At 52.8% G+C, this 13503-nt stretch overlaps 1 protein-coding gene across 2 annotated transcripts in view; it reads left to right on the forward strand.

Moving 5' to 3' along the window:
* Nucleotides 1–13503, forward strand: part of LETM1 (leucine zipper and EF-hand containing transmembrane protein 1) — a 37892-nt gene that overhangs the window by 10419 nt on the left and 13970 nt on the right. For both annotated transcript variants that reach the window (XM_082727082.1, XM_082727083.1), the window contains exons 3-6: nucleotides 2044–2494; nucleotides 8640–8783; nucleotides 9392–9529; nucleotides 10229–10432. In XM_082727082.1, the coding sequence (XP_082583208.1) occupies nucleotides 2044–2494; nucleotides 8640–8783; nucleotides 9392–9529; nucleotides 10229–10432 (937 nt within the window). The remainder of the gene's footprint in view (nucleotides 1–2043; nucleotides 2495–8639; nucleotides 8784–9391; nucleotides 9530–10228; nucleotides 10433–13503) is intronic.

Raw genomic sequence — 13503 nt, forward strand, 5'->3', positions numbered from 1 at the left:
TTATGCAATTTTATGCTTTTGGAAAATAGCTAAACCTTTCTGGCTAGATTGTTAGTAATAGTAGTCTCTAGTGTGTGTGAAGATAGCCAAATCTTGGAGGTCACTGGCCCCAGCTAGATACTCCAGGTGCTTTTCTGCATGCTGTTTTCACGAGTCTGTTTCTGCCTGTTGGCTGCCCCTGCAGCTGCTGACATCATGCCTTCTTGTGGCAGCCACTTGCTTCCTTGCTAATTGAGGGTTGGAAAATTGGGTAATTAAGTTTGACGGAGATGGGAGGTAAGGTTCATTACTGTGTGTGGGCACTGTCATCGCCTACATTAGGAGGTGAGAGTGAGGGAAGAGGGCCCAGGCTGTGGCTGCAGTCCCACAGCCCTGTGTGGCTGAGCAGCTCCGCTGTGCTCCATGCAGCCTCTCTCTTGTGAGCTGTGATGCAGCAGGGTGGGCTCAAGGCCACTAACCTCCCTGCTCAAGTGTTGACTGTGGGGATCTGGGGGTCATGGCACAGGACGGACCCTGCCCTCCGCACACGGGAACGGGGCCTCCAAGCGGGCTTGATCAGTTTGTGGCTGGTGGTGCCCTGTGCCAGCTGTGCCCACTTGATGCAGGCTGCGAACTGAGATAGGCATGTCTCTGTTTTTCCTTCGGTGTTCCCTGTCTATAAAAGGCACATCTAGTCTAGACATTCACAGAGCTTCCTTCCAGCCCTGACCGTCTGCTGCTCAGCCGCTTTGATGGGAGGGTAGTCATCACTGCCACCCTTCTGGTAGGTGTTGCTGTGTGCCAGGCACGGCTTTGGGGACTTTTTGTGTGTGTTACCACACCTGATTGCAGAGGAAGCTCCCGAAACACGGAGGGGTTCATTATGTTGCCCAAGGTCTCACAGCAATGAGCAGTGGATTGGAATTTGGACTGGGACAGGCAGCTGTAGAGCTTAGGTCCTCACTGCTGGCGCTGGGCCAGGTGCAGTGAGATGATCCGGCAACTGGGAAGAGGCTAGGGCATGTTGGTTATACACACATGCCTCTGAGGTTAAGTTGGAGCCTGTGGCCTCCCAGAAGTGGGTCTGTGCACCAGGAAGGGAGGAGGTCTCCAGTGAGATGGGTGGGGTACATAGACAATTGTAGGGCTCTGAGAATCATGCAGGTAAGTTGCTCCAACACTGCACTATAATTGAGGCTCTGGGCTGAGCAGTGGGAGCAGCACGGGGAAGAGAGGGTAAGAGTGGGCTCTGGACGTGACTTGTTCAGTTTTTGGCATTTGGCACAAACGTCTTTGTTGGGCCGCACACAGGGTTGGTGCCCCGTTGATTCAAGGTGTCCTCACTGACTTCCAGGACTCGCTCAAGAACTGCAGGTCTCTCTCTCTCTCTTTTTTTTTTTTTTTTTAAGATTTTATTTATTTGACAGATAGAGATCACAAGTAGGCAGAGAGGCAGGCAGGGAGAGAGGAGGAAGCAGGCTCCCCGCTGAGCAGAGAGCCTGATGTGGGGCTCAATCCCAGGACCCTGGAATCATGACCCGAGCTGAAGGCAGAGGCTTTAACCCACAGAGCCACCCAGGTACCCCTAGAACTGCAGGTCTTTGTAGTCCTCTGCTAGGGGAAAGGACACCCCCCCACCCCTGTCCCACCCTGGACTCCCCAATTCTGGGAACTCATTTGGGAGATCTGTCCTGATGTTGGGTCTGTCTAATCCAAGGGTCTGGCTTGTACTGTTTGTGTCCAGCCTGTCCCTTCACCCCAGACCCTAGCCCATGCCCAGGCTCCTTGGTGTCCTGGTGTCTTCCATGAGCCCATGGGGACTGGCTGCCTTTGGTCTCTCACACAAGCCCCTGCCTTTGGTCTCTCACACAGCTCCTCCTCTTCCTGCTGTGGTTTCCAGGCATCGGGAAGCAGTGGGGAGTCTGTTTCACGAGGTGGGAAGGCTGAGTGTTTGAGCGGTTGTGATAGGGCTCTGGTCTGTGTCGCTCCCATTGGCATGTGGTGCTGGGAGGTTGTGAACTGTGGCTGGCTCCTCATCACTGTTTTCCTTTCTTCCTTTTCAAGGATCGTGCCATTTCACTGCCGCACTCCTGTCCACCCTGTGAACCTTTGCTTCAAAGCTGATCCCCATGGCTACTGGACTCTGAGGCCCGAGCGCACATGCTCAGCAGCTGGAGCACCATGGGCCCTCACCTCTGCCAGTCTGGTCGTCCCAGGGCCACTGTTCCTTCCCTTGCGCTGCTGGCACTCATCGGCCCCGCTGGGCGATGACTCTGTGGTGGAGAAGTCCCTCAAGTCCCTAAAGGACAAGAACAAGAAGCTGGAGGAGGGTGGCCCCGTGTACAGCCCCCCACCAGAGGTGGCCGTGCGGAAGTCCCTGGGGCAGAGGGTCGTGGACGAGCTAAAGCACTATTACCATGGCTTCCGCCTGCTGTGGATCGACACCAAGATCGCGGCGCGTATGCTTTGGCGAATCCTGCACGGCCACAGCCTGACCCGCCGGGAGCGCAGACAGGTGAGGGGCGTGGGCAGGTAAGAGGTACACAGGCAGGTAAGGGGCACCAGTGCTCCCGGCAGCTTCCCCTTCTGGGTGCTTCAACGTACATTCTAGGCTTTTTTCTGCCACTTCTGGTGTTTAAAAAAAAAAAAAAAAAAAAGCACAGGAAAAATAACCTGCGAACTTCTCCATAAGATGCCGCTGATGGCAGCACTTCTCCTCTGCCAGAGGCTTTTGTGCCTCCATCATCTGCTCCAGAACCTGCCCGCTTTCCCGCTCCCTGGCCATCTGGGTCGGCATTCAGTGCACCGGCTTTCTCTGCCATCCACCAGCTCTTTCTTTGTTAAGATTTTATTTATTAGAGGGGCACCTGGGTGGCTCAGTGGGTTAAGGCTCTGCCTTTGGCTCAGGTCATGGGATCAATGGTCCTCTGCCTTTGGCTCAGGGTCCTGGGATCAAGCCCTGTATCAGGCTCTCTGCCTGCCTCTCTACCTACTTGTAATCGCTCTCTGCCAAATAAATAAGTAAAATCTTAGGGGCACCTGACTGGCGCATGGGGTTAAAGCCTCTGCCTTCGGCTCAGGTCATGATCCCAGAGTCCTGGGATCAAGCCCCACAGCCTGCTCAGCAGGGAGCCTGCTTCACTTCCTCTCTCGCAGCTTGCCTCTCTGCCTGCTTGTGATCTCTGTCTGTCAAATAAATGAGTAAATAAATAAAATCTTTAAAAAAACAAAACACCAACTAAATAATCTTAAAAAGATTTTACTAGAGAGCTAGACAGAATGTGAGTAGGGGGAAGTGCAGAGGGCAGGGGAGAAGCAGATGCATGGGAATAACACGGGACTCCATCCCAGGCCTGGGATTCTGACCTGATCTGGAAGGTAGATCCTTTGCTAACTGAGCCCCCCAGGCGCCCCATGCCATCCCCTGGCTCTTAAAACAAGATTCTTCCTATATATCCAGGAGCCCAGATCTTTTAGATCTCTTATCTTATCTGAAATAACTGATGGTTACAGTGTTGATTTTTCTTTCTTCTTCCTCTCTTGCTTTTTTTTTTTTTTTTTGGTGAGTCCCCAGGGGGCAAGGGGCAGCTTTATGTTCTCCACACCCTTAGATTCTCCAAGGAGAGGTGCAGCGATGGGTAATCCCTTTAAGTTGACCTTCAGAGGATCTTAGGAACTGGCTGTCATGTGTGAGAATTACTTTGGCTTCAGATTTTATACTCCTTCTCAGGAGCTTCATGGAGAATGTGGGTCATTTTAACTGGCTAGAGTGTCCCTTGGGACGCTGTTCTAGGTGGGGGCAGGTTGAGAACTGGAAGAAGGAGCAGTGGCACTGGTATTCCAGAATCATACTGTTAGTGCTCGCTGGGTGTCAAGTACAGTGCACACGTTAATGCTTTCTCGGATTCCCTTCTGCTCCACCCCCATCCCATTCATCCTTGAAAGGTGCATGTGTTTGCTATTTCATTGAAGACACTGAAACTTTAAGAAAAAACAGAGTTGGGTTGCCTGGCCTGGGTGGCTCAGTGGGTTAAAGCCTCTGCCTTTGGGTCAGGTCATGATCCCAGGGTCCTGGGATTGAACCCCACATCAGGCTCTCTGCTTAGTGGGGAGCCTGCTTCCTCCCACCCCTTGCCTGCCTCTCTGCCTACTTGCGATTTCTGTCAAATAAATAAAATCTTTTAAAAAAGGAAAAGAAAAAACAGAGTTGGAGCAGATGAGCACATCCCAGGGTAAGGTCCCTGTGTGGACATGGGCTTGGCCGAGGTGGTGTGTCTGTCCATTGCCAGCATTAAGGAGAGGGTCTATGGAGCAATGCTATTTTCCTTTGGTTTAGGGTCCTATAGGTACTTTGAATTTGAACAGAACGTTGGCAGTTGTGATAATTAAAGAAAAGTGACTCTTAAGTTATGTTTACAAAGGCAAAGAGATTGTAGAATAATTTGTGTAAGCAGGAGGTACATTTGAAATGTGAATTTAGGTCATGGAGCTATTGAATGCTTGCTTATCTTGTTAAACAGAGAGTGACAGACCTGTCTGGGGTTCCTGTGTGACACGAGTATCTGGAGAGTTGTTTTGTGTTCTGACTCTCGGCCCTGTGGGCCTGTGTGTTTGGTGGAAGGAGCGCTTCTGGCTCTGTCACAGGAGCTCTGGCTTACCCGCAGAAATGACTCCGAGTGGCAGTCAGCAGGAGGGACCATGAGGTAGCAGTGTGTGTCCAGAGCCACAGCGTGTGTCTGTTGACCATGTGTTGAGCAGCTGTGCGGGCAGAGATGGTGCTGTCTTCGGCCTCTGTTCTTGCTCGGCGAAGTAGCTGCGTGCTCTCTCCGTGCCCCGGGGTCCTGGTTTTCTAGCCGGGACGACGTGCGGCTGATATCTGGCAGAGCTCTCTGTGGAGAAGTGCAGCTAGGGCCTGGCTTGTAGGCTCCTGGGGGCTCTGGGGAGCTGGGGGCTGTTGGGCAGGCTTGGTTCTCTGCCTCTCCAGTGTGTTCACGGCTCTTCTTCCCAGAGCCTTCTCGCCAAGTGCTGGCTTCAGATGGCGCCTGTTGGATCCCTGATGTTTACCATGCGGCAATGCTCTTAGGCTAACAAACTTGCTGGTCTAGCCATTGATGGCAGACATGTGATCGAGAATTACCGCAGTTTCTCAGCTTTGTTAGACTCTTACCGGTTCCAGCCTCTTGCTCCCTTCAGCTGGTGACCAGGTGTGGCAGGCATGACAGCCTAGTAGCAGTGAGCACACTTGGCCCCCAGCCCTTGGCTTCTAATGGGTCCACAAAGGGGAACTGGGGCTTCTCAGAGACAGAGCTCACCAATGGTGCTACGGGATGAACCTGTGTCAGAAAGTAAGGAAAAGGGACACCTGGGTGGCTCAGTCATTAAGCCTATGCCTTCAGCTCAGGTCATGATCCCAGGGTCCTGGGATCAAGCCCCCGCATCAGGCTCTCTGCTCAGTGGGGCCACCCTTATCTCCAGAGCTCTTCCATCTCACCAAACCGAAATTCTGCCCCTCACGAAACACTAACTCCCCACCCCCGACACCCACCCTCTACTTCCTGTCCCTGTAACCTGGCTCCTCTGAGGGCCTCGGGTAAGTGGGTCACACAGTGTCATCTCTTGGCGACCGGCTCACTTCACTCGGTACCGTGTCCTTGGGGTCCATCCCAGTGGGGGCAGGTGTCAGAGTGTCCTTCCTGTTTAAGGCTGGATTACATTCCATTGTATGGATTGTGTGTCCATTTTGTTTATCCATCTGTCTGTCCATCCATTCGTCCATCTGTCCACAGACACTTGGGTGCTTCCATCTTTTGGCTCTTGTAGATAAAAGGACTTCTTGAAATTTCAGTTTCTAGTTGTTGATTGCTAGTACAGTTGACCCTTGAACAACAGAAGTTTGAACTGTGCAGATCCATTTACGTGGATTTTTTATTTTTATTTTTATTTTTTAAAGATTTTATTTATTTATTTGACACAGGGAGAGAGAGAGAGAGATCCCAAGCAGGCAGAGAGAGAGAGAGAGGCAGAAGCAGGCTCCCTGCTGAGCAGAGAGCCCGATGCGGGGCTCGATCCCAGGACCCTGAGATCATGACCTGGGCCGAAGGCAGAGGCTTAATCCACTGAGCCACCCAGGCGCCCCACGTGGATTTTTTAAATAAATGTTTAAACATATAAAAAATATATGGACTACTGCAAATGTACTTTCTTTTATCATTCTCTTAGTATTTTCTTTTGTCTGGCTTTATTGTAAGAATACAGCAGATGAAATGCTGGAAAATGCTTGTTCATCAACTGCTCTGTCCTCACTGAGACTTTCTGTCAACAGGAGGCTCCTAGCAGTTACATTTTTGGGGAGTCAAAATGTATACATGGATTTTTGACTGGGTGGGAGATTTGCTGCCCCTAGCCTCTGTGTTGTTCAAGGCTCTACTATATATAGAAGTAAAACTGACTTTTTAAAGATTTATTTATTTGAGAGAGAAAGAGCATGCATGTGCTCGAGTGTGGGGGGGACACAGAGAGAAACCCAAGCCGACTCCACGCCTGTGCAGAGCCCGAGGGGCTCCATCTCTCCACCCTGAGACCAGGACCTGAGCCGAAACCAAGAGTTGGACGCTCAACCGACTGCCACCCAGGCGCCCCAGGGCTACAACCGATTTTTATGTATTGATCTTGTCTTACAGATTTACCAAAGTCTGCTGTTCTTTGTTGTGATGGAGTATTCTGTTTTGGGAGAGGTGGGATGGGCAGAGGGAGAGAGAATCTCAAGCACGCTCCTTGCAAACTGTGGAGATGGACATGGGGCTTGATCTCATGGCCCTGAGATCACGACCTGAGCCGAGATCATGAGTCAGCTGCTTATCTGACTGCGCCACCCAGGCCCCTCTACACCTGTTTAGATGATCCTACGGTTTTCCTTTTTTTTTTTTTCCCAGTTTAATTAATTGAATGGTTGAGATTATGAGATTGGATAAAAAAACAAGACCCAACTCTGTGCAGTCTACAAGACACACCCCTTAAGTGTAAGGACACAGATAAATTCCAGGTGACACAGTGGGGAAGGGAAGTGGTGCTGATGGCAGAAGAGAACCAGCACAGGCACGTGAGCACCGTTCTGTGGTATTTGCAAAGCAGAGATCACCAGGGATGGACAAAGTCTTCCTGGTGTCCCACATTCACAATGCTGAAGGGGTGAAGTCACCAGAAGGACAGATTTCCTAAATGTTCATGTACTTAATGACAGAAGTCAGACGCCAAAGAATATATTGTACTGTTCCCTGAATGGGAAATGTCCAAATAAAGCAAATTTATAGAAACGAGTCAATTTACTATTTGCCTTGGGCTAAGGGTAGAAACAGAGCTTGACTACAGACGGACATGGGGAGCTTTACGGCACAACAAACATGTTCCATATCTGTAAATTTACCCAAAAATCATTTAATGACACACTCAGTGGTGAATGTCGTGGAATGCAAATTAAACCTCAGTAGAACTACTAACAAAAAAATTAATGGATGAAGTCAAAAAACACCTTAACTGAAAGGGTCTTTCCTTGGTCTAATTTTGGACCATTTGAGTATAAAAATAAAAACAGTAATGAATTGTAAACAAATGAAAAAACAGAGGAATCCATGAGTTGGTTTTGACAATAAATAGGAAAGTGAATGTGCGAGGTTTGTAAATGAGATAGGTTCAGGTTGGGGGTCCCTATTCTGTGACCCTCAGAGTAGAGACTGGTCTGGGGAGAAGAGCCTCTGCTGTGTCCTCCGTATATGCAGGACAATCGAGAGGCTGGTGGCTCCTGACGGCTGGGAGGGGTTGCAGCCCTAGGGGAGCCGTGCTCCATTGGGGATGTACCCCTGGAGCCCAGTCGGAAGTGTCAGACAAGGCCAAAATGAAGCCATTTCTAGGAGTGACGTTGTTCTTCACAAGCACAGAGCAGGCCGTGACAGTGGAAGTGCGCACATATGTGCACAGGGTGCCATTGTTTCCTGGGAGGCTGGAGAGTTGTGAGTGTAGACCGTCATTGGCTGGTCATGACTGAAGAAAAGGCTGAACTACCTGGGGGCCTGGCAGGGAGTGTCGTCTCAGGTTTCTCAGGTTTCGGGGGACTTCAGTTTGTGCGTTTCTTTAATGGCTTCATTGGTAGTTGATTTCTGTCGTTGAAGCCCTTGGACGCTTGTCTGATCATTGCTGTGTAGTGCAGGCTCAAGTCAGGCTATCTGGAGAAACACAAAACCTGCACTCTTTCTGCCACTCAGGTGGGGTGGGTAGTATGGCCACAGCCTTCCCTGGTGGCCCTTGCTGTTGCCAGCAGTGGCAGGTCATCAGCCTGCTGCTCCTCTCCCATGGCATTCAAGCCCGTGGGCAGTACCATGGCTGTGCCAGGCCATCTGTGCTGAGCAGGACCCCCCTGCTCCCAGTGGGCAGGGCACAAAGGGATGGGGCAGCTCCTACAGCAAGCTTCTACCCCTCCTTTCTGAAGACTATCTTCCCATGGTTTGGACACGGGAGGAAGAGCCGGCTTTGGGAGCAATCGGTAGAGCTGTTTGGAACTTCACGCTCTCGCTGATCCCTGGCAGGTGGTGCCTGTGGTCACGCCTCTGACGGCCGTGTGAGCACTGACGTTGCCTCACCCTCTGATCCCTTCCGCCTTTGCCCAGTTTCTCCGGATATGCGCTGACCTCTTTCGCCTGGTCCCCTTCCTGGTCTTTGTGGTGGTGCCATTCATGGAGTTCCTGCTTCCTGTCGCTGTGAAGCTCTTCCCCAACATGTTGCCATCTACGTTTGAGACCCAGTCCATCAAGGTGAGGGGCCACAGGGGCGGGAATTCAGGGCAAGGCGGCTACGGATGCAGTTACGACCTCTGCACTGTTCGTGGCTGATGCTCAGGTGTTGTGTGTCTCCTTCACTCAGCCAGGCTGCACTGTGAGGAGTCAAGGATGGGTTTCAGAGATGCTTCTCTTTAAACCTGTTTCACATATTGTTTCTCTAGCCCACCTCTTCAGGGCACGGGTTGAGGCTCTTGGTGGGGGTAAGACCCCATGGAGGGCAGGGCCAACCTGCTGTAGGCCGGGCTGGCGGCGGCTGCTTCCACAGCCAGGGACTGGTTTCGTGCCACACGGCCCATGAAGCTTCAGAGCGTCACTGGCCGACCCCTGCTGTAAGAGGCCACACAAATATTTTCTAAAACTGTGAACTAGAAAAGAAAGTCTCAGAATGCATAGCACCTGGGTGGGAGTGAGTACTGTTCAGGGAAATGTGGGTGGCGCTGGGTTGAGGAGTAACATGAACTCCGTGCTGGGGTTTCCATTGGAGGAATGGAAGCAACTGGTCTGACTGGTGGATCCAGGGAAGCCGTGGGGGTGCCAGGGTGCAGGCCAGAGGAGTGAAGCACCCCCTCTTTGACCCTCAGGAGGAGAGGCTGAAGAAGGAGCTGCGGGTCAAGCTGGAGCTGGCCAAGTTCCTCCAGGACACCATTGAGGAGATGGCCCTGAAGAATAAGGCAGCCAAGGGGAACGCCACCAAAGACTTCTCCGTGTTTTTCCAGAAGGTGCCGTGATGCTTCGGGGCCCTGGTGGCCTCAGCCCACCGGTCCCGAATGCTGGTTAGAGCCTCAGGGCTGCTCCCGTCCTACGTGGGGCACACCTCACTTCCTTTCTTCCCTCTGCTCTACCACCCACGGCAAGAGTGGGTCTCCCAGACAGGTGTGGGCTGGTGCCATAGGGGGTTTGACTGGGAGCCCCACCCTGACCCCGTACTCAGGGAGGTCAGGCCTGCTGTACTGAGAACTTGAACTTCACTGACATTCGCCATGGTGTCTCCAGACTTTGCAGCAGCCCCAGGGGACGTAGAGTTTGGCAGATGAGGAACTAAGACCCTGCAGCAGTGACCTGCTGGAGGGCCAGGCTAGGGGGTGCCAGCTACATCCACAGTGGGAGCCTCTTGCCAGTCAGCAGCCTTGGCTTGGCTGGCCTGGGCAGGAGCAGGGTGGTCGGCAGCCATGTGCTGCCTGGAGGCCTCGTCTGCAGGGAGCTAGCACCGGCTGTGCTCAGGGCCTGGAGCTTTCCAGGCACTCCTCCGCAGTAGGGGTGTGATGACAGGGTGGATCCAAGGGAGGGCGTGCATGGTCTGGGGCTCTTCACCTTATCCTCCTTTGTTTCTTCACTTGAGGCTTGTGGTCCAAGTCTGTGGGTGGCACTGGGGAGCACCTCCCCCGCCACAGGGCTCACCCACATGATTACTCCTGCAGATCCGAGAGACTGGCGAGAGACCCAGCAATGAGGAGATCCTGCGTTTCTCCAAGCTGTTTGAGGATGAGCTGACCCTGGATAACCTGACTCGGCCGCAGCTGGTGGCCCTGTGCAAGCTGCTGGAGCTCCAGTCCATTGGCACCAACAACTTTCTGCGTTTCCAGCTCACCATGAGGCTGCGGTCCATCAAGGCTGACGACAAGGTGAGTGGCTTGAGGTCACGGCTCTGCCTCTTCTGGCGCCTTCCATGTCCTCACTCTAAAGCTCTGGTGGCCCTGTCATTCCCCAGTCGTGGCTATTTGCCCCCCGCCGTGCTCTGTGTGCGCACACTGAAAGCATGTGCATGTCTGCTGGAATCACTCTGGAACCATCCCACCAACAGCTAGTCACTTGGCAGGATGTTAGAAGACCTGCCCGTGTCACTGAGTGTTTGCTAGAAGGATGAGTGGCAGTGGTTGCCTAACATTTCGTTATGTGGACACATCAGAATTTATTAACCATCACTTTCGCTAATATTTTGCTATCCGAGACAGCACTGTAATAAATATCTTTTAATATGGATTTTTGTTCCAGATCTTGGATAGTTTTCATAAAAAGAGTGGCCTACAACCAGCTTGCTCCCAGGGCTATACTGACTACTGTGTCATGGTTGGCCTGCCCGCAGCCCAGCGGCTGCCCTGCCATGGTTCCAGTGCACTTTTTTTGGCACGAGCTCCTGAAACACCCTTCTTTTTCTCCAGCAGTGCTTGCTGTACAGTGTCTGGCGTCTGATGTCCTCCTAGCTCTCTAGGCACATCTCGGAGGTGTTCAGACTTTGCTCCAGACCGCTTGTGCTCCACTTTCTTGAATAGCTCATCATAGTTCCTGTCTGATTATTCTGATAACTGGATTGTAGGTCTTCGTTTGTTTTGTTTCATCTTTCAGGCTTGTGCATTTGCAGTGTCTAGTTTTCCTGAACGCAGATATGTCCGTGCGAAGTTTCCGAGCTTCCAGCTGTTGCCGTCATCCTCCCAGAGGGGCCCACCCAAGTCTCTTGAGGGCCCGGTCACCTGGGGGTCACTAACTGCGATCAGGGCTGGTCATCCTACAGCCCCACCGAGGCCCTTCCCTATAGTGCCACCTGCACAGCAGGGCCCTAGAGGCCCCTCTGCTTTGTGAATAGTTTCTGCCCAGCTCCTCGCCTGTGTGCTGCTCAGCTGGAGGGCCTAATACCAGGGTTCTTTCCCACCTTCCTCCTCCCTGGGCAGCGGCCCTCAAGGCCTGTCTACCAAGCAACCTTTTGTTTCCAGCTGTCATCTTAGCTTGGTGAGATGTCTCACCTCAGCCTGCACTAAGAGTCAGCAGATGCTTCCACGTCCCCAGGGGTTCACAGACGGAGGGCCCACACCTCCGTGGTTGCCTGGCCTTTCTAGGCACATCATCTCGCTGTCCCTGAGCCCTTGTCGTGTTAGCTTCCTGATGCCACCGGGTGTGTATTTGTGTGTTTCATCTGGCTTTTCTAGGCGCTCTCAGCAGGGGTGTGGGTCCGGTGATAGTTGGCTCCTCCTTGTAGCTAGAAGTAGCAGAGTATCTGCATTTTTATGAGACTGAAAAGAAACCCTTTCTTTAGCATGGTGCAGATTGTCTCGGAGGGTGCTCTGGACATCCACTCTGGCAGAGCGCGCTGTGGCTGCCATGTGACTTGGGGGGGCCTGCACTATGGTTGCCATGTGACTGGGGGGGCCTGCGCTGTGGCTGCCATGTGACTGGGAGAGCCCTGTGCTGTGGCTGCCGTGTGGCTGCAGAGGAGCCCACACTGTGGCTGCCTTGTGGATGTGGGACAGCCTACCATGTGGCTGCTGTGTGGCTGCGGGGGAGCCTGCTGTGTGGTTGTGGGGGAGCCCACAGTGTTGCCGTAGGACAGCATGCGGTGTGGCTGCCCTTAATCTCTGCCACCCCATCTGGAAGAGGCAACTCAAGGGTAGGTGGCCTGGGGTTGAGTCCTGCCCACTTGCTTGCTCTATGACTTTGGACAAGTCATCCCACTGTTCAGTGCCTCAGAGTCCTGTAACATAGGATAGCGGCTGGACTTCCACCATTGGGAAGGTGGAATGGGGTTCCTTTCCCCTGGGTGTTGATGTTAAGTGACAAACACACAAGAAGTTTGAGAAGACCCTGAGACCTCAGGACCAACCAGGTGGGTCTTTGTACCTCAGGGCTGAAGAGATGAAGAGGTGCTGATGCGTGCAGACCTCAGAGTTGTGACAGGGGCACCAGCTGGCTCTGTCGCTGGAGCGTGTCACACTTGATCTCAGGGCTTCAGGTTGGAGCCCCATGTGGGGCGTAGAGATGACTTAAAATTAAAATCTTTTGAAAAAAAAGTAAACAAAAAAAACCCTAACAGAAGCATGCTCTGTCTGGCCAGAGGAGAGGAAAGGAGCTGTTTCAAAGGACAGGGGACTTGGGGCAGTAACTTCTGTAGTTCAGCCAGACCCCAAGGGAGATGCTGTCTCCCCCACCATGTGTACTGCTGGCTGAGGGCTGAGACCTCCACCTTTTTGAGGATGTCACAGCCAGGATGATGTCCAGGAAGGCTGGCCAGTGGGGCTGAGCCACCCTGCTCACCCGGGCATAGTGTTAGCAGGGAGCAGGGGCCAGGACCTCCTCGTCTACCTGCAAGGCTCCCCCTGCATCCCACTGGCATGGTGTCCAGAGCCAGCTGGGCTACCTGCTCCTAGCCCAGGAGGCATGGAGAGCCCTGGTGGAAGACCGGAGCTCGAATCCCCATTACCCAGCAGAAACAGAGGTGCATCCTCTGGGACTCAGTGGAGGCTGAATGGGGGCCTGGCAACAATGAGCTGGCACCTAGCTTATTCCAGGCTGTGCCATGGATGTCATTTGTGGGTATAACCGAGAGTTAGCCCAGAGAGGACAGCCATCAAGGGAGCTTATGACTCACATTTGCCCTAGAAATGGAGGCAGAGCCCCCACTGAGGGCCAGATGAGACCTTGACACACCTGGGAACTAGGAAACAGGAGCGAGGGAGGACCTGGGGCTTGGCCTTTAGTCCTCGCATGGGAGGAGTGGCTAGGGCTTTGTGGTTGGAGGGTTTGAAACAGGATTTTTGCATTCCCTCGAAAGCCAGGCCACAGGGGAGACTGAATCCACGTAGGCTTGTTGGTTTGGTCAGTAGATGCCAGACAAACTGCAAAATCTGTCAAAGTTGGTTAGAATGTGACACACCATTCCTGTGCCGGAGTGGTGTCTAAGGGGGCCAGCGAAGATTGAATACCG

This window comes from Mustela nivalis (genome assembly GCF_964662115.1).
Source record: "Mustela nivalis genome assembly, chromosome: 4".
In the NCBI taxonomy this organism is placed as follows: Eukaryota; Metazoa; Chordata; class Mammalia; order Carnivora; family Mustelidae; genus Mustela; species Mustela nivalis.